The sequence below is a fragment of the Macrosteles quadrilineatus genome, unplaced genomic scaffold, assembly GCF_028750875.1.
Source record: "Macrosteles quadrilineatus isolate MER2022 unplaced genomic scaffold, UCM_ALF_1.0 Scaffold_8__2_contigs__length_117827958, whole genome shotgun sequence".
In the NCBI taxonomy this organism is placed as follows: domain Eukaryota; kingdom Metazoa; phylum Arthropoda; class Insecta; order Hemiptera; family Cicadellidae; genus Macrosteles; species Macrosteles quadrilineatus.
The window spans coordinates 109,223,634-109,244,758 of NW_026542601.1; the positions used below are offsets into that span (position 1 = coordinate 109,223,634).

At 34.8% G+C, this 21,125-nt stretch overlaps 1 protein-coding gene across 3 annotated transcripts in view; it reads right to left on the bottom strand.

Annotated features, from left to right (window-relative positions):
* Nucleotides 1-21,125, bottom strand: part of LOC128999810 (heterogeneous nuclear ribonucleoprotein U-like protein 1) — a 37,861-nt gene that overhangs the window by 12,017 nt on the left and 4,719 nt on the right. For all 3 annotated transcript variants that reach the window (XM_054426492.1, XM_054426491.1, XM_054426493.1), the window contains exons 2-12: nt 17,875-18,106; nt 16,541-16,808; nt 15,529-15,653; nt 9,435-9,538; nt 8,508-8,650; nt 8,152-8,248; nt 7,171-7,283; nt 6,177-6,434; nt 5,549-5,671; nt 4,878-5,006; nt 267-435 (exon numbers count right to left, since the gene is read on the bottom strand). In XM_054426492.1, the coding sequence (XP_054282467.1) occupies nt 267-435; nt 4,878-5,006; nt 5,549-5,671; nt 6,177-6,434; nt 7,171-7,283; nt 8,152-8,248; nt 8,508-8,650; nt 9,435-9,538; nt 15,529-15,653; nt 16,541-16,808; nt 17,875-18,106 (1,761 nt within the window). The remainder of the gene's footprint in view (nt 1-266; nt 436-4,877; nt 5,007-5,548; nt 5,672-6,176; nt 6,435-7,170; nt 7,284-8,151; nt 8,249-8,507; nt 8,651-9,434; nt 9,539-15,528; nt 15,654-16,540; nt 16,809-17,874; nt 18,107-21,125) is intronic.

Here is a 21,125-nt window from a genome sequence, read left to right on the forward strand (position 1 = left end):
TAAAACTCAAGACCGCAAACGACATTAATGGTGTATTATACAAGAAGTGTACAATGAAAACAAGTTCAAAGAAAATCAAACAAAAAAAAGAAGAATTCTTTTTTTTACTAGTTTAGACCCTTCTTTACACAAACTTTAACCCCTATTACATATTAAGCAGATAAAATAATTAAAAACCCACCAATAAACAAAATTTTTTAAATTTACTACACAACATAAATAATAAACACATAGAAGTAACCATGCAAGGACTGATAGTACGCTACCTTTCATCTCCAAAACCGCCGAGTCCGGAATGTCTTTTCCTTCCTCCGCTTCACGTTTTGCACACCTGCGTTGAAACTCTTCATCGTTGGGCACTATAACGATCGCCCGTCGAATGAAGCCCCCAAAGTTGCGCATTTTGCGTTTTTGAGCGCTCGGGTAAACATTCGTCTGTGTATCATGTATAATCATAGTTGATTTTTCAAACAATTGTGTCCGGCCTCTGACGTGAGCTTAGTTTCGACTGAGCTCACCAGAGGCCTCGACCACTCACCTTCTTGCCTTCTGTAACCATCAAAGTTATACAACATCATAATACACAACATCCCCTTCATACTTGAACCATCTAGGAACAAGTCTACACACATCATATCATTAAGTAATCTCTTCTTTTGACAAAACTTAAACCTAATTTCAGATGAGTGGTTTCATGATTGACGGGTCTATTGTCCAATACATCTTCAGTGGATGCCATGTTTTGATTTATGCCTTATTTTCTAAATTACTTCTTAAACTTCACTATCACCTACAAAGGCTGGCATGAGCAAATTCTTGCTGCCAAGAACCTTTTTAGCTTTAACTTTCTACTACTTACCAAACCATCTCCGAGCCGATATTACCAATTCCTACTCATAAATAGCAGAACTAATCCGACAAAATCTTGGAATTTTTAAAATTCACATTCTGGTCCTTCCTTTTTCATTCCAGTGTTTGGACAGCAATACAGTTTCCCAGTATTCTTGTGGAATAGATATTGCTGTATGCCGTGAATCCAATTTTTCTATTTTTGTATGTCATAACTATGGTTTGGCCCATTCTCCTCTTAACTTAAGTAATTATTCTAGGCAAATTAAAAACTAATTGGTACGTTCTTGTTATGTTCCGCATAGTACGTCGAACGCTTGAAAATATTTTTCTAAAGTTTTATATTTCGGGCCAACAGATGAAGTTGAATACAAAAATGTCGTTGGTTGTATTTTATTCTACTTTTCATTAATTTAATTTTACTCTTAAGGCTAGTCTAGAAGCTTATTTAAATTATGATATCACGGTTCAGAGAGCCAAAGACGAGTGATATTTATACTAGTCTGTTTTTAAACCATCCGATCCAATATCGGTTTTAAAAAGTCTATCTTAATAACGTAGGTATTGTTGTGTAAAGTTATCTTTGTGAATTATATTGTAATAAGCCTGTTGAAAACAGACAGAATGGTGGATTGTCAAGGTCTATACTCTATCAGGGATATGTGGTTTAGAGAACAGTCCAGAACAGACTCAATCTTACTGTTAGTTTAGTAGAACCACTTTCTTGTGCCTTTCTCATTCTTAATCATCAAAGTTATTACCAACTGTAATTTCCTCTCTCTTTCCATTCTACCTTTAAACAGAATGTGATAGTATAAATTACAATAGAACCGTCCTGTCATATTTCATTCAATGCTATTTAAGTGGGAAAACTCTTTGCTACAGGATAGATATCCATAGCATGCCCTTCTTTTCCATTTAAATGTTTTCCAAGGAGTAAATGTACCCTAAACTCCATTCCATCAAAGTCATGGCATCCACTGAAATTGTATTACTACGGACAAACACCTACCTTAGCTTACAGCGAGTCCATGAGCTCCTTAAAGTATTTACCTTGTCATCGTGAAAATCCATGTACCTGAAAATTCAGGCTCTATAAACTTACCTTGATCGTTCGCTGTGCTCGGATTGGGCCTGAAAATGGCAACTCACCTCGTCATCCTGTGTATTACATATTAAAAAACAAATGGGATGGTATTGGGGATATTCATGGGCATTATGGTAAAATTCTATGGATAAAAACTACATGTTTAACCATGCGAGAAGTTACTGAACAAAAACATTTCTTTTTTTCCAAACGCTTCAAAATTTTTTTTCATGAATTTAACAAAGGCACACCAAACTAAGGAACAATAATAAAAAAAATCCATCATATAAAAAATCCAGGAATATTGGGTCCAAAATATATTCAGACAAATTTTAACAATCCAGATAAAGACATAAGGCCAGTGACTAGTCTTAACTTCTAACACACCATAATGCCCATGACTGTAGTACAATTAAACAACAACAAAACTTGTGTACAGTCAACAGCGGCTTGTCACACCAAATACTTAACAACTTCAAATGGAATAAGCAAAATATTTACACCTGACAGAGATTAAACCATAGACAAATAGAATAAATATAGACTGTCAAAGGAAGTTTCCGGCGCCCACCACTAGGTTTGCCGTGTAGTTACGACGCACACCGCTGCAGTCGAGGAGCGCAGGAGCCGTATGCGACCAGCAGACGCTGCAGCGGTGTGCGCTGTAACTACACGTCAAACCTAGTGGTGGGCGCCAGAACTTATGCTAACCGCAGCACAGCTGACGGTCTATATTTATTCTATTTGTCTATGATTAAACTGACTACTATTAATGTCCTGGGAGAGAAATTGTTTGTCACTAATAGGCTATTATTGTAAAATCAAACTTAGCTAGACCTGGATAAAAGACTAAACATGCAAAGAACAAAACCCATGTGAATATCCATAAGAGATAGTAAAATTGTAGTTTTTAATTGGTTAAAATCCTATTTCATAACCAATATCTGACTCGTGTTTGATTTATAACACTAAGTGATTTTGTTCTTGGCTTTACTTAATCTAACAATTCATGCAAAACCCCTAATACATTTTATTGTCCTTGTGAAATTTAAAACTACCCCTACTTATATGACTGCTACTTAACTTATATTTTCACACTGGTGAATGTATTTAAGTTTTATATTCATTGGAAGAGGTAAATAAACGAGGAGTAAAAAAATATGATTTGTTGAGAGCTTTGGTCACTAGGGTTGGAAAAATATAGGTAGTATTCCAACTTTTTGGGATTCAACGGAATTGAGTTATTTCTTCATGTTCTTGACAGTACACTATGCCTAAAACACCCTTCAAACCACATTGTAACTTTCCACCAATTGGTACAAATGGTAAGTACATTGGTACATTACATTGTGTTCATTATGTGTGTTACATTATGTTGGCAAATACATGATTAACATTATATTGATAACTGAATTCCCTAATTTTATTGATGTGTTTTAAACCAAAAGTTGTCTTCAACACTACTGCCTCATTTTTACGAGTAACAAAGCAAACCTTAGTTTTGTCTCCCGCAGATGTGTTAACATTACTATCGTTTCCCTGGAATACGGAAACGTTGTCAACGTAACCCGGGATTGTGACAAAAGCATGAATTTTTCTCCCATCCAAACTTTGCAGAGGCCTTTGGCGATCGTGATGGTAAGAGCTTGATTTTCCAACTTTGTGCTCGATCTCTCGAGCATATAGGCCAAGCTTGGCTTGGCTCGGAGATCGAGCCACTAGTATATTTCTAATTTGAGGTAAACAGGTATTTCATTGGATTCATTTTGCCTTGGAAATAAACCCTATTAAAATGTACAATTTACGCACGGGTCCCATCAACTAACAAAATTTTTCATATGACTACTAGATAAACACCTCTTAAGTGGGCCTAACATGGCTAAAGACTTAGTTTGAGTTCTAAGCAATTGCTATTGCTAGAAACAGTAAAGTTGTTCCATTGTTGGTTGCCCTAACTTCCTATTTAAACACTGTTAGCCACCCTACCATTGACCATTTCTCCGTCTCTTTTGGCTTGATTCGAGTTAGCTTTCATGATTTACTACATACCGAAAAAAGGAAGATAGGCATTATATCAAAATAAAATACAAGAAGCCAGCAAAGATGGAGAAATCCATCCTTGAGGGGTCTGCACTACATTAACAATTATTCATTTAACCAGCTATTCTTAAGATACCACAAGATTAGATATAACAAAGATATAACTCAAAATTGTAAACTTTTGGTTTTCTTTAAATAACCTATATTGTTAAATTGGTATTTTTACTAACTCAATAAATTATAGCCTAAACCTGATGTTAATTTATACTACTATTTCAGCATGTGACAATGTTCATTTACTAAGGTAGGCCAAACAAAGTTTATCCTGTTGGGATTGCAACAACTGTTTACAAGTCCTATGTGATCCTACGTATTCAGCAACAAGATGTATTATCATCGGATTATTTGAAAGCGGTCTAGTGTGTCAAGACAATTAACTTATCACAATATTAAAGGAGGCATTAATACTTATCAACAGTACTAGAGATTGTATATGAGTCCACTAAAAATTTTAAAAACTCTCACGTGAAGACCATCCTGGTTAAGAGGTATAGTTTCACACTTTTTATCACAGAAATTCATGTACCGGTACCTTTTGTGATGTAAAAATAATGGCTGATTGAAATTATTACTAACATAGAAAGCTTAAAACTATCACAAAACTAATACATATCCTATAAGGTCCCTCATGAAGGTTACTACGCTAATATTAAATTAAATTATTTTACGGCATACTGATTTAATCATTATCCATCGTGACCCTCAAATGGCTTAAAATGATTGAGTAAAATTCTGCAAGGAGAATACATCCTAAATGTCATGTCTCTTAGTTTCTAAGGTAGTGTGACAAGCCTAGCCGAGACAGCACACAAGTGGTGTGGAGGTAAGCTAGTCAATGTACCTGGTCTAGGATGTAGTTTCTGCGGCGACGAGCAGCCAGCTCCAGCAGCTTGTTGAGACACTTGGTGCATTTGTCAATGAGCACGTCCCACCGGCCGTGGTAGTTGCGCTTCCGCGGCAAACCTTGGATCTACAAATTAATGAATAATAGTGAATATTCTACAAAATATTGTTACATTTTAATCAGTTTTAAACCTACAATTGCCATCCAAAATTGTCTCTCTCACAAAATAACAGTACTATGATTATCAGTATGATGATTTACGACCACAGCAACATACATAATCAATCATCTAATATCATCGTGACAACACTCATGATTGGTTTACCATGATCGCAGTGACATCCTAGATAATTTCTTACGATCATGGCTACTTCTGCGAGCACGATAATATCAAGATCATTTCCCACCATTGTGATTTTCTTGACACAACGGGAAAAAGAAAAATGGTGATTGGTGGTGGATTTTATTGGCGATTAAAATGTCCCAGTCTCATGACAATTTGAATACAATTCACAGCTTTCCCGGTTTCCAGGATGTACCCAGAAAATATATTTCTTGGGATCAGGAAACAAAATAAAGAAAGATAGCAAAGTTTATTTTTATAAGTTTACAATAGGCCTATAAAATGTTACTAAATTCAATGTCAGCAGCAGTTTGACAGAGCTTACCTTCATTTTGTCAATGAGGTTGTTGGTACCCAAAATATTGTAGAACTTGTCACGGTTTTCTTTTACAAAGGCGTTGGCCCAAGTGGTTTTACCACACCCAGGGAGTCCGCACATCATCAGCATCTGCAAGTCCAAGCACATAAAAAAAATGAATTTTTAATATTTATACAACCCCTTTATTTATCTTGATAAGGGCTCAATTAATTGTGAATAAATGCATACTTTGAAACTTATTGCTAACATTGCATTCCAATAAAAATTGCAACCAAAAGAAAACTTGTGGTAAAAACTATTTTAAAAACTACTGATAAAACATTCCCAAAACATAATTTATTCTGTAGAAGGTGATACGTATGCCAATCCCATGCTATGTTTAATACAGCCTCCTAGCTGACTTCAATGAGGCCCCAAAATCAAAGGAAAATGAAAATTTAACTCTAAGTACAACCCACAATTTAGACCCTTAAAATGTATTTAAAGAAAATATATTTAAATATTTTTGAAAAACCATTCCCTAAACTAATGTGCCTACTTTAAATGCAATAATAAAATCATTATATTTTCAACTAAAATTATTTATAATTCTAATACTAGTATCCTCCTAGCCAATTTTTGAGTAGGTACTTGCCTCACAATCCTCACGACGCTCAGGCCGGCGTGGTCCAGCCACTCGCTGCTCCACAGGGACGTTCGCTGCCCACACGTACTCTGGCTCTGCGGGAAACTGGATCTCACTGAGGCCAAAGTTGACCCGGAACTTGATGTTCTTGGACAAAACGTGCGGAAACAGCGGCTGGTTGTCTAAATCTGACGAAGGGATGTCAAAAGCGTCTCCGAGAAATTGGCCGTTCACTGCATACGACATCTTTACACGCTCACCATAGTCCTGTGAAAGAAAATCATCCATTGTTGATTTTAGAAATTTATTTTCATTAAAATATCATCACTAGTTTGTATGATAGTCAATGAGACTCTTTTTGTGATTCAATTATGGAAATAGGTAAAGAATAAAGAAAAAGAATTAATTTATTTGCTCAAAAACAAGGATTTACCGTTACAAAAAATAGATGGCCTACATCTAGACATACAGTTCTAAACATAAGAGTTCAGTCTTATCAGTACGTTACTAAATTTGTCGTTTCTGCTGTTACCTAGCATAACATAAATTAATATAGGAATACTTTCAAATTTCAACATAATTATTTGACAGTACAGTACAGTTATCACTATTTGTAAGTAATGAACACAAAATATCTAAAACGATACTACAATTTAACAAGAATTGAGTGATCTAACAGAGAAAGAGTCAATGCAAACTGATTTGGAAAAGAACAATTCTTCAGTTAACCTGAATAAATGTAAAACTGCTTGTAATTCTAGATAAGATAAAAGGCATATTTAGTTGAAGAATTAACACATAATGACATCAAAAGACAGAAGCCTACTACCATGAATTTAGTAACTATGGTATTAAATGTAGATTAAGTTAGTAAAAGAGGCCTACCCATATCGACCAGTAATTTGCGTTTTTTTTGCAATATGCCTACAAGTTTACTGTGAGTTACATCGCATCATGCATTTCTCAAAATGAGATGTTTTAGAAGAAAGTTACTTTATATTACCAAGTAGGCAGTCACCACATCCCCAACAACAAAGGTGGTTCCATAGTTGGTGAACTTGCAGTTAGTGGAGATCTTTCCTGTTCCTCCGTATCCGAAGGACTTGGGTTCTTCTCCTAAAAATAAAAAAAGCAGGGATTTATCCAACTGAAACTCATCTTGATAAATTTACTCAGTTACTCTGATAACATCAAAGTCAGTTAGCAAATTTCAAGTGTCTAAAGTAAAATATCATTTTACACCAAACAAGTTATCAAATTCAAATTCAAATCATCTTTATTTGTAAGTAGCATATATGTCATAAATAAATAGTGTCAAAACATAAATAGTGTCTAAAAGGTGTCAAAGGTGGTAGTTTGTTAAAATATCTAGGAAATAAAAAAGTAAACACCCTTTTGAGGCTATTTACTATTTAGCTTACGGAGGTCTTTTACCTAGGATATTATGTGACATAAGTGGACACACATAATCTAGAACTTTTAAGACTTCAGTTCATCGCTTTATTACACAAAACGCTTGATAACTGAACACAAATTATTTAACAAAACTGTTACTATGAATATATTGAGTATATCGGTTAAATGGAGCCTTAAGGTAAAATAAACAGATGAGACTGTTTTTAAATCTACGCCTTACCTTGCCCAATTGAGAGAAAATTGGCAGGTAACATTTAACAGATGCCATATTTGCAGGATTTTACTGTAGTACTTGACCCCTTTAAAATAATTAGTTCTGAATGGCTGTGGTTTTGTTGCAAAGTTTTAAAGCCTCATAAAGAGCCTCATTAATAAATGATGTGTTAATGGGAGCAGAAGAGGGGATAATAAGCATTAAGACTTATAAGACCTATAAGAAGATTAAGAGGGGATAAGCAAAAAAAAAGAGTTAAAAAACTACTATTACTTTTAAACGGAAACCATGCAGTGATGTTAAAGGCAATATCAAAAAATGTAAAAAAAATACATAATCCATCATGATTTTTACCTAGCATCATGTCGGTGTCAACTGTGGACCACCCCACTCTCAACACATGAGGACTGGGCTCGTCTTCCAGATGGTCTACATCGTGATTCTCTAGCAACTGAAACACAAGACAAAACCACTTATTTACTTTCAACAACAGAATCATGCCACAATAAATACTACACATTTATACATTATTATGTCACTAACAATTTTACTGGCTTACTTAATTTTCTTTTTCTTTTTGTTACATCAAGAGAGCCTTATTAAAATTTTAAAATCATCCAATTTGTCACACATAATAATTAAGTAGGACTAAATTGTATTAAAGCCAGAAATATGTAAAAATCATCTGTAAAGAATGAAAACAAACCTACCTTAACCTCGTAGCAGACTTTGCCCTGATTGAACCCAAAAGTAGCTCGACAACCAGCCCAGATGTAACCGAACCCTTGGACACTCATTGGAGCTGCTTCTAGGAAGTCTTCTTTGTTGATTTCCAGGTTCAAGTCTGAATCATCTATGAACAAAGAACACAAGATATGAACACCCACAATCAAACATTTAGGAATTGATGTGTTCAATATTTCTTTCAATGTGGTAGCCCATGACTTCATGGAACTCGGGCCAATGGAGCAGTAGACACAGCAGCGGTGGCTAGGGCGTGTTGTTAGCCTAGTGGGCAGTGTAGTGTCGCAGACTACGGTGCGGGAGGGACAGGTTCGAGTGGCACATCCACAAAACTTTTAAGGATTTGGACTGCTTTCCCATAAAGTGTTTGAATTGACTTAATTAAAAAATGCCACTGGCTGAGACACAAGACAAAAATGTTGTGTGCTGGCAACGGTGCCCAATTGGACACAAATCCTTTTCCAGATTAAGTCAAAAGTCAAGATACACAATGAATAAGTTGTTTAAATGAACTAGGTGGGAAGGTTTAGTAAATTATTAACCAAATTGTTTTAAAAAAGTTAAATGTTTGTTTTACTCATGAAAAATAATTATCTAGCCATTAGCCTATAGATCATTGTTATATCTAAGTTCCCAAAAATCAGGATATTGTTTACAAATTTCTTGTGTTATTTTAATAGTTTTGGTGTTCAAAATCTTGAAATATTCTAGCGATCACGGAACTTATTTGTTAAGTAAAATTTAAAAATTCTGGACAAGTTATCAATCCAGAATTTTGTTACGGTCGACAAAATTTACAGCTCGCCAGTGGCTACAAGGTTTCTACGGTTGTTTATCTTTCCACAACTGTACTGTCTAAATTGAAATTATAAAGATACCAAATTTTTACTTACACCAGCCAAGAACCATTGCATCATTATCCAAATCAGGTTCATCATCCTTACGACTCCAATCTTGTTTTTGGCCCCATCCTTGCTTTTGCTGAGGTTGGGGGCTCCTGAAATCAAACAAAAAACACTTTGTCTCAAAAACTGAAAAAATGGCCAACAAATGAACATTTTTATCATCTGAATATCATCCAACTTCAAAAAGGAACAGAGAATTGGATTGATTGATTGATTTCTTTTAAAAAGTTATCAATAACACTCACTGATGAGTCGCAAACATCCGCAATTACTCAATAACAAAATTGATCGTCTAACTTGTAATCAAATTCCTAATCCAAAACATCACTTGTGTTCGGATTGTCATTTCCGTAAGACTCAATACATCATCTCTGAGAGAAGGAACCAGTACGATTTGTTTGCAAATAAAAACAACACAACTCAGAATGACAAAAGAACACAACAGGCTAGCAAGCGAGACATCTATGAGCAAAATCAAAAACTTCTTCCAGCTGACTTATATTGATTGCTGCACAGATATTGTTGAGAATTTCGCGGGGGAAAGCTAAATATAACATGAACATGTAAATGAGCATACTTTCTTGAACATACCGATACCAAATAAGACACGCTTTTATTCTTCTATAGGTAATCGATATGATTAACAAATTCATACAACACTCAGGCACAGTGCCTAGAAGGAATTGGGTGATTATCAAATTGAGGGACAAAATCAAAACAAATAAATTTTTTTCATAAACAAATTTACTTTGGTATGGTTCTTTGTATACAAGTAGTATATGTCATATAAAACATAGTAATTAGTTCAACAGAGCTTAATTCTAATAATTTCTATTTTTTACAGGTTTTTTTGTGAGCAGAGTACAAAAAAAACGTCAGTTTCGTTACGTTTTAAAATTCCTTAAAAAACATATTTAATTTAAAAAAAAGTTTTGTTAATAGTTTTAATAAATTATATTAAGGGTCTAAAAACAAGAATCTGAGAAGAAACTAAAATTAAAGTATATTTTAAGATAAATAATTGTGAAAAACCTCTCCTTGATTGAAAATATGCTTAGGATGCAAGACAAAGTTTGTTGTTTCAGCCTGAAAAAAATTTGTCAGGCACTTGTTTCTGTGTTAAAGTATGTAATTATATTGTATTATTACAAATAAATATTAGTTGGTCAAATCAAGTACGAAAATATCCATGAAAAAATACATTTCTTGGGAGTTACGAAACTGATTATGTGTTACGAAACTGACCGCGCGTGACGAAAATGGTGATATCACGTAACGAAACTGACACTACATATAGGTTTCAGGCCAAAGAAATGTGAAAAACGTAATACAAATTAACAAAAACATTATTTTGTTGTTTATTTATGTTTATTTTACCCCCCATGTAATCCTTATTTCTAACATAAATACTGAATAAGGCCGTAATGCTCGTCCAGCATGACGTCACGATAGAAGACGGCAATGACGTAATTATGCCGTTTGTGATCAGCTGCTTGTTTTAATCTTTCATTGGAAAATAAATCAATAAGTACTTATACGTCATAGCCGTCTTCTATCGTGACGTCATCCTTGGCGAGCATTACGGCTGGAATAAGCTGATTTTCGTCGAAACAAAACTGACTACAAGACTGACTTAGTCGTAGGATTATTTTTCGTAGGAACGTGTTACCAACTTATTATAGAAATAAAATAAATACACTGGAAATTAATACTAAATTTAAGGTAAGTAAAAAGGCTGAACGTGACCTTCCCTACTATTTTTGTAAGGCAATAAAAAACGCTGAACGTCACTTTCACAACTATTGGTGTACGTCAATGTCACAGTCGAATTCATAAAAAAACCTATCCCCCTTCATGATCATTTCAGGAGGAGGAAGGATCTCAACAATATCGGTGAAATGAACAAACGAGTTGTCACTGTTCACAACTTTGAAAGTAGTGTTATTCTCTCCAACGCGTTTAGCAAATGTCACCTCCACTTCACCATTGTCTTCAATGGCTGAACTGCACACAGCCAAATAGCGATAAGGTACATCCTTTTCATTTTTCAAATTTACAATCAAAAATATCCCGGCTTGAATATGATCTGGATCTGAAATAAAAACAATTTTCATTAAACTTATAATTTCAATTAAGACATAAGTTTTTTTTTAATTTAATAGAATGTTTGAAAACAAAACATTTCCTTTAATTTAATTAATTTAAATTTATTAAATTAATTGATTTAAATTTATTTTAAGTAGTCATTTAATTAAATGTAATTTAATTTAATGTAACTTTTAATTTATTAGCAAAAACTGTTTTAATGTTTCATGAACGTTATTGCAATTTTATTATTTTTTGAAATGAAGCTGATAATGATTTTTTTTGCTCCTTACCAATATATTTAGTGGATGAGTCTTCCAGATTAGTGCTTGCTGGCCCTTCCTCTTCAAGTGGAAAGTCACTTTCGTCACTTGATGTAAAAACATCGCTAACTTTGAGTACCTTTTTCTTGTGACTTTGATTCCGAGTCTTTTGTTTGGAGGATTTTTTATTTCCAGCTTCCTCGGTGATATTTATTTGCATTACACCGAAATGTGGGCATACCTTGTTGACTGGACAATCAAAGCAGGAGAGTTTTCGGCCGAACATACTTCCAACAGTACTAAACGTTATTTGCCTCAAACTCATGATCCCCTTTATTTCTGGGATAGATTTAGGGAGGGCCTTTTTTGCAGATTCAATAGAAGTGTAAGGAATCTCAAGAAGCCGAGTCTTGGTCTTATCATTTAATGCTGATACAATGTCAGCAGCACACGTGATATCTTTGCCGTGTTTGACTTCTGAGTCTGCGCTTCTTTTTATGTGGCCACCTACGCCATCCATGGCCCCCTTCCCATGACCAGGTTCACTGAAGTTCCAAGTCACACGTTTGACTTTTTTGAAAATGTTCGGTAGGATTGTCTTCATTAAGTAAACGTTTGTCCGGTTCCTATACTGGGATGACGGACTATCCGAAAACACATGCACTGTATGAGTATCCGGGAATCTTTCATTTGTTTCTTCGAGAATAGGTGCCATATGCGCCCAAACACCATGCGCATGATGGTCTAAATTATCAGAGAGGGTGCAAAAAGTTTCAGCCTTTGTTGTCTCGCCAATATGATAATATAATAGCCCTGTATGCAATGAAATCTGGCGTTTGGATGCTCCAAAATGTGTGGCTTGGATTTCATTTGCATACTTAGCAACGTAGTTCTGAGAAAAGTCGATGTGAAAAATAAGTTCACCGTCCTTTAGATTGCTCTTCAGCTGTTTAAATGCCTTAGATTGATGTTTCAGATTGGCAACGTGTTTGTTAAACACTTCCAGAGACTTATAGAAACGTTTCTTTACTTTTGCTATTGGCTCAGACACTTCAGACTTAACAGTCTTTCTGATTTTCCTACAAACTCCTTTAATGTCTTTAATTTCAAACTCCGTTTTCCACTGATGGAATTTAAGTTCATCAACTATGTCACCATGAAACTCCACTTCTTCAGTTGGGCAGTTCACGAGATCATTTGCATTGGCAAACTTTATAACATTTGAACGTTTTAGAGCATTTACCAGGAGTTGCATGTTTTCGTGTATAATACAAGCACACGTTTCGCGGTCTCTTGCATTTGGAGGCTGGACCCAAAACGGCCTTACACGTGTAAATGTAGAGTATGAGATTTTTCGCCCATATTCCTTAACAAATCTCAGATACAGGTTCTTCATGGTGTCCAAAAGGATTCGACGCTGCTTTTTAACTTTGGCTTTCTTCACCACGTCTTTCTTTCCTGGGCACATTTTTGAGACGGTGTCATCTTCAAAGAACTTTTGAAGTGTTTTGGAGTCCTTAACTTTAATTGTCCGGTAAACTTTTCTTGAGTATTCAGCATTCACTTTGTCAGTCTCATGCTTATTGCATTTGTACGGAAGAATTTGTTTCAACTGATTTTGAAGTCTGTATTTCCTTAAGATTTTAGTTCCAACCACTTTTCGTACTATTTGGATTTCTTTAGTTTTAGGACTTACACTTTGAAGTTGTGTTTTTAATTGTTTTTGCAACGCAAACCCAATGAATAATTGTCTGCGTACATTGGGAGATACACGATCTTTACCTATCACTTCTTTCACTTTCTTTGAAGGTGAGGGTGAGGCTAGTGTTTGATTGTCACTTTTACTTGTTTTTTTTTTCAATCTTTGCAACCGTTTTTTACATTTTTCCAGTTTTCTTTCCAAACTTAATATTTTTTCATCCTTTTTTCTAAGCTCTCTATATGCCTTTGCTCGATCCCGTCTTACTTTCTTTCTTCCACTCAAATTTTGTCTTGAAACTTGTTGGGGCACTTGTACAATGTCTTCTTCCTCTCCAGATTCAGGGGGGGTGTTTTCCAAGGCCTTCTCTTGCATTTTCTTCTTGTCGCGATACCTCTTTGAGTCTTCTTTCCACCTTTTTCTTCTTTCTTTTTGCTCTTTAGCGCTAAGTTCCTTTATAAATTTTACTTTGTTCTCTGCTTTCCTTTTTTGATATCTTTCCCTTGCCTTTTTTCTGTATTCAGCTTTCTGTTCTTCTGACATTTTGTCTCTATATTTTTTTTGACGATTTGCGGCGAGTTTATTTTGCCTTTCCAGTTTTTTTGATTCAACTGTCTTTTTCTTTGTTTTTTTCGCCATTTTTTCAATCTAGCAACTGTAAAGAAAAAAAAATCCTGCATTAGAATGATACCCGAAAATATAAAAATGATATTAAATCTTAGTGTGGTTAAGATAAGATCAACAGGAACAAGAAAAACATCGAGGATGCAAGAAAACAAGAAAAAACGAGAGGTGCGGCAAAAACATTATGTTACACTTTTTTCTAAATTGCTTATTATTGTCCCGCATAATAACAAACCATTAGAAGAACAGGTAGTATTATAAAAAAAATCAGTTATGTTTATACAGAATACAAAAATCGTCAGATACGTCACGGTTTCGTCAGTTTCATTACGATTTCGTCAGTTTCATTACGTAACGAAATCTGACGTCAGTTTCGTAGCGGAACGAAAATGACTGTAACGTAACTGACGATCTTGACATTTTCGCGCCAGATGGTGCTGAACATCGCCAGGGTGAGCGAAGAGACGTATAGGTTATGTTTGTACTGACCTACTGTCTACTACTAAACCTTAATTAGAACAATTAACATATTAGTTTTATATAAACATGAGTAACGAAACTGATGTGTAATAAAGGTACTTACCTTCAGTAGTCCTGAATTTATTTATTTCATTCGAAATATAAAGAAAATACCCACACGAAACACTTTCACCGCAAACTTCATTAGTTCCTTTTGCCACTGTAGTATGATTGGGCGGGATATCGGCGAATCACGTAGTTTGTAGCGCGAATTTAAAATATCTCTGCAGACGATGGCAAAAGCCGGGGACACGCAGTTTTTTATTATTTTCTCTTTAAATAACAATATTATGGAAAATATAGGTGTGGTATAAGAATATACAGACATTAGTTATTACGTTTTATATTTAGTTTACAGATTTCTTTTTGATTCTACATTACTTTAGAGTTTAATGATATTCAAACTAGCCTCTGGGGACAGTAACGAAACTGACGAAAATCAGCTTTTAACAGATTTAAAACTAATTTATTCACTAAATAAGTAAAAAATAAGGATTACAAGGGATAAAATAGGGATAAATAAACAACAACATAATAAAATTGTATTTTTTTATTAACTTTTTCACATTTTTTTGGCCTGGGACCTAAATTGTCCCTCAATTTGATAATCACCCAATTACAACAGCTAGCTCTCGGATGTGTAGTTTATAATTTTTTTTTTATTATTGTACTGCAGTTAAGAAAATTATTGGTTCTTTACAATATAATGTATAAGTGCAAATAATGAATAAAGTATATTTTGATTGGGTGTTATTTAATAAACGAGCATGTGAGATAGAGGGAGGTTAATAACAAATTCAATTCTTGGATCAAACAAACTCCAAAGCTTCAACATAAAAGCTTTTCAACCAAATTACAGATTGTGTCATGCAATAGTCGGCCTATTTCTTACCATCTGGAGCGTTTTCTCTTCCTATCCTCCTGTCGGTCATCTTGTTCTTCCTTCACCTCTACACCAGGCTCCATCTTGACTTCTGCTTCGTAATCTTCCTTTTTGTCATCACCATTGTCATATCCCTGCAAATTAATTGATGTTTTTATCAATACTGCTTGTGTAAAAATAGTTTTTAGTGCAGGCAAACTATTTGTGGTTTATCAACTTTTGTAACCTATGTATTGGTAATTATTGTGTTAAACACATTTATTCTTGATTGATTGATTAACACCAATATAATCAACACCTGAGCCATGTGTGTGTATAGCATAAATAGGAGACTCGCTCACAAGAACTAAAAGCTGTGAAAAGCTGTTGAAAATTGAAAACTGGAAAAATCTTTTGAGGGCCGATTTACGTTTTATATGGGCCTTGATAAAAAACATATTGTACATTAATACTCTCTCACACGGGGTTGTGAAAGGTGCTGTAGACAAGGCATCAAAAATTAGTTGTATATAAATAAATACAGTAGACCCCCTCTTATCCGGACCCCATGGAACCGAGGCCAGTCCGGATAACGGGTTTTCCAGTTAAACCAACGTCCCCAAAAACTCATTAAAACTGACTGTGATATTCGACTTAAATTTAGGAGAACATTGTATATTTAGACACGTGATCACTGGTCTCAAGTCTTTACCACGAGAACAGTCATTTCAGTACTGCCCACTTCCTGCCGATCTAATCCGGTTAAACCAATGTGCTGATAAAAATTGTCTGGTTAAAGAGATGTAATTTCCACTGAGTGTAGTTCGGTTAAATTGATGTCCGGTCAAAAGGTATCCGATTAAGAGGGAGTCTACTGTAGCTAGTTTATAGCTTCTAAATAACTCATATCGATATATTTTTATTTTTTATTTTTTTTGTAATAATCAGTCTACTTTGAAACATGTCTATACTACTCCTTACGACCCAGAAACAAGCCTTAACCTAACTTGAAAAAGAAGACAAACCACTGAATGAACCCTACCTGATACGGTAATGAGCTGACGTCAGGTTTTTCCTCATAGTTTTGTTGTTTGTACTCGTCTACAGTGGATTCTTCCTCTTGTTTAACAATGACATTTTCCATGTCAATTTCTTGTGGCTGGTCTGATTCTTCAATCTTCTGGTTGTCTACAGACTCTGATTGTTCTTGTTCTACGGGCTCTGATTGATAAGCCTCTGATCCATAGTTCTCTGATTCATAAGTGTTCTCCGGGTCTCCGTATTCCTGAGATTCGTCAGGCGGTGACTCTCTGAAAACATACAAGAAACAGTCAATTACAACCTATAATATAAAATTAAAATTATTGATTGTAGAGTTCAAAAAGAGTAAAAGTGTAGATTTTATGATAAACTTTGTACTTTTAATATGGTAATTTTACCACATCCATATCAGTTTTCAAATACTTCGGTTTTAATATATTGTGAATAAGGATGGTATTCCAGTGAACATTTATATTAGGTTAGACCTTGTTAGAAAAAAGTATAGGACGTGGAAATACAGTAGGAGGGTGGGCTATATACTTTAATCTCTATATTTATAAAAGAGGAGTATGTTTGAACGTTATGATCTCGGACGCCGTTGGACTGATTGCCACGAAACTTGGTACAAACGTGTAGAATTTCATGGAATAGGTTTATACATCATCAATTTCATGATCCGTCCAATCGGCTCCGCCCCAGTGGCTCTGGAGTTTCCTCATGTTAACCTTATGAGTACTTATATTTAAATAGAATTAAAGAATATTAAAAGCTGTTTTAACTAAACAGTTTCATTCTATGATGTTCAATAGCATTAAAAAGTTAGGTTTACCAACAGGGTGCAGCACTATTATATTTTTAATGTATGACAACAGCTAATTTGAATCAAGCAGAAGCAAAAAGCTGTGCTACATGCAATGATGGATTTTTTACAGTTATGTTTATGTAGACAGTTAATAGTAATAGTAAATTAATAAAAGTCTATCTACATAAAGAAGATCTAGGGAACGAAAGAACTGTTCTATTTAGCGTTCTCAAGCTGCATGCCATTATTTTCAAGGAACCAAAAATTGTCTCTTCCGCATCTTGACCCCGTTGCAAGGAACGGGTATAGCGGCTAGTATAGCCTACTTATATACTTTATACTTTTTAATGAATTGTGCCTCCTTCAATGAAAGCTACATTCAAATGACAAAAGTTCAAATAGAGGTATTGTTTCAAATCTAATTCTTGTCCGACGGTAACTTAAGTTTACAGAGAAAGTTAAGTTAGGACCCCCAACCCAAAAAAATTAGGCCCAAACATTAAATTCAGCCAAAAAGAGGCTTATTACCTAACCTTTCAAGTTCAGTATTATTCTCTTCTTCTTTCTGAGGATCGTCTTGCTCAAATTCTTGATAGCCTTCTTCCAGCTTTGAGTTCTCTTCTTCAGACTGTTGATCTTGGTTTTCCTCAGACTCCGGCGTATTTTCTTGTTCCGGCTCGGAACTGTCTTTATCCGCCTCAGAGTAGTCGACTTTATCTTCTATTTCTTCAGTTGACGTTTCAGCGATTGAAGTATCTGGTACTTCTGAAACAAAAAGTGACTATTGACAAATTTTGCTACCTACTCCAGTTAAGTAGGCACTGTATGTATGGTGGCAACCAGTACAAAGTTAGGCTACTAAGTGACTTAGTACATACATACATACCAACGCAGTTGTTGTTTGCTTGCAATATTGAATATTGAGCTGAGCAATCATATTAATACAATTACTATTTTGAGAAATGTAACCACAAAATTATCATACCGTGGTGTCTACCAGATTTCTCAAATGAAATTCCCGACTTTTCATTTACCAATTTTTTTTTTTCAACCCAACCAGAAACTCGGTAGATTCTCCATGTTACTAGACCTTTTACCGTCCCACGGTCACGGCACATCATCATCGTCAACCGTAACACCGGCGATATTTTTTTGAAAGCGCGGAAACGTTATCGTCACTTGCAGCGAAATCACCAATGATCAGAACAAATCATGTGCCGAGAAAAAATTGACAATAAAAAAAAAATTGACAATTGAATTGACAATTGCCAAAAACAGCTAGCTGCATTTGTAGTCAGGTGACCAACACTTTCCACTGCCAAAATCTATTTTGAACTCTGGCTCTAGTTTTTCAAACTATGTCTTTCGCTAGGCCTACTTAGGCAACTCACTCAATACCGTTTTATGCATGAAAATGAATCCTCAGAATCTCGTCTTTCTAATGGTAGGCCTACCTATAAGATTTATTGGGTTTTAAAACAGTTTTGAAATATTTTAGTATTAGAAAAAACCCAACCCATGTCGTCTTGGTCGATAATCGACCAGTGCCACTGAGAACTCGCGTTATAGTAGAGGGTTAAATTATATAAAATAGAAAATTAGGCCTACCGTTGGGTAAAAAAGTTCAGACACATTTTTAGTAAAAAATTGTGTATGGATTTTTTTTGGCCAAACATAACGTACATAACCTTTTTTTGGCTATAACCTGCAACAAACAAGGGTTAGTTTAAGATAGACCTAGCCTAGTTCCCACAGAATCTTGAGTTTAAAGTAAGTTGCCTTAATTTGCCTGTGAGAAACGAAACAAGAAAAACGGAAACAAAAATAAAACCGCTTCTTAAACTTAAAAAAACAAAACTAAAAATTGCACTTACTCACGTGAAAAAGGTTAAAACTTAAAAGAAAAGCCCCAATACGAATTAATGAAACGTTAATTTAAAACGGGAGTCACCAACTTTAATTTCCCCACTAGGCCTAAATTGGTTAGTTGAAGGACATTGGACTAAGTCTGAAAGTCAGGCCTAACCCGTCAAGTTTTTGAAAAATTTTGCCAACTAAAACTGGCAGAGAAATATTCAAAAACCTAAATTATTACACAACTTACCAAACGACGAAATTAAAAAGCCAACCCAACACTGTGAAGGTACGCTTCAAATTTAGCCGTTTATTTGTGTTGCACCATATCGTTTTTTATCTTTTGGAATAGTTAGTTAAACGGGGAAACGATTTCTAAATGCAAGCATTTTTGAAATCGTTTCCCCGTTTAACCAACTATTCTAAAAGATAAAAAACAATATGGTGCAACACAAATAAACGACCCGATTACCTATAACCTACACTTTACCTTCCTAATCTAACCTTTACTTCAAAACACTTAATGAAGCCACAAATTCTCATAACCACGACCTGCCTTCCCCACACGCCTAAATTAGATCAGTGTTCAATCTGAGTTTATTAATAAGTGTAATAACTTACTGTACCGTCGGTGTAATTCAACATATAACCTGTGAGCTATCGGATTAAATATCGATTTCGATGCGGTTCGATATATCGCTTATTAAACCCTCTTTTCTAATAAGCTGGCAACACAAATAGGTAACTTAGGTGCCCAAGAGCAAGAGCGATATGCTCCGCGCATTGAGAAAGTAGTTCCGTATATTTTTGCAATTTGCAGTGGTTTCCGCGCCTTAAAATAATGTTTTAAAGGTATTTTCTTGTTTATTAAGATCGTAGAAATGGTTTAACCCTCCGAAGGTCACGCTTCTAAAAATAGACGCACAACACACTTTGTGTAGTGTCACACGTCTATTTTTAGACGCACAAACATCGTTTACGGCGAAGGCTCTATGACTGACTGAATCGGATTGAACTGGATCGAGTTAGGTATCGTTCTTTTCATTAGATTCTAAGCTTTCTAAAGGTCTGTCTCTAAGCGCTGTTTGTTCTCTGAGCCGATCGTAATTGTAGCAGACAGCTGACGTGCATATTAGTAAACAGTAAACAGGTAAACTCGGACCGATGACTGATGTGTTTTATTATGTTTATCATTGTTTTAGTGTTAAAAATCAAAAGTACCGTAGTGATATACGTGGTGCATTATAAGAAGATTTAAGTGGTTTTGAAGTGCTGGTTGATGATCCTGAAGAAGTAGGTAGTGATATTGATGTAAATTATCAGCCAGATTCCTAGCTATGGTTAGGCTATGCATTCTTAGCTAAACGCTATGTACTGAAATCCGTTTTTAGCTCATAACTTATTTATTTGATAACTTACCTCGCTATATGATTATATATTTGTAATCCTCATTAAATTTAGAACAAAGTGGCTATTTTCAAATATTTATAGGCCCATAATTTATACAACTTCATTGAGCGCGAACTTATTTTTTTTTTTGAAAATTTTCGAAATTACATTTTTTTTTACCTAAAATTTTTTTTTTTTAAATGTTCCTTATGTTTTATATATAATATTGAAGCCCATGATTTTCCAAACAAAATGGTATATAGAACATTAGAATTAACATTGTTTTAAGCTTCTCAGATCCGTTTTAATAAAACCTTGCAAATGCGCCAAAAATAGGTGAACATTAAGGCCTAAACTATGGACCTTTGGAGGGTTAAAAACGTTATAAAGAAAAGTCCAGAAAGTTCAGAAATACCTATTTTTGAATAGGTTATTCCTTTCTGAAAAAATCTATATATAATATGTATGCTTTTTATACCATTTTATATGTTTTATGTGGTATTTACTAAATGCTTGCGCGGTGGTCAAAAAAACCTTACCA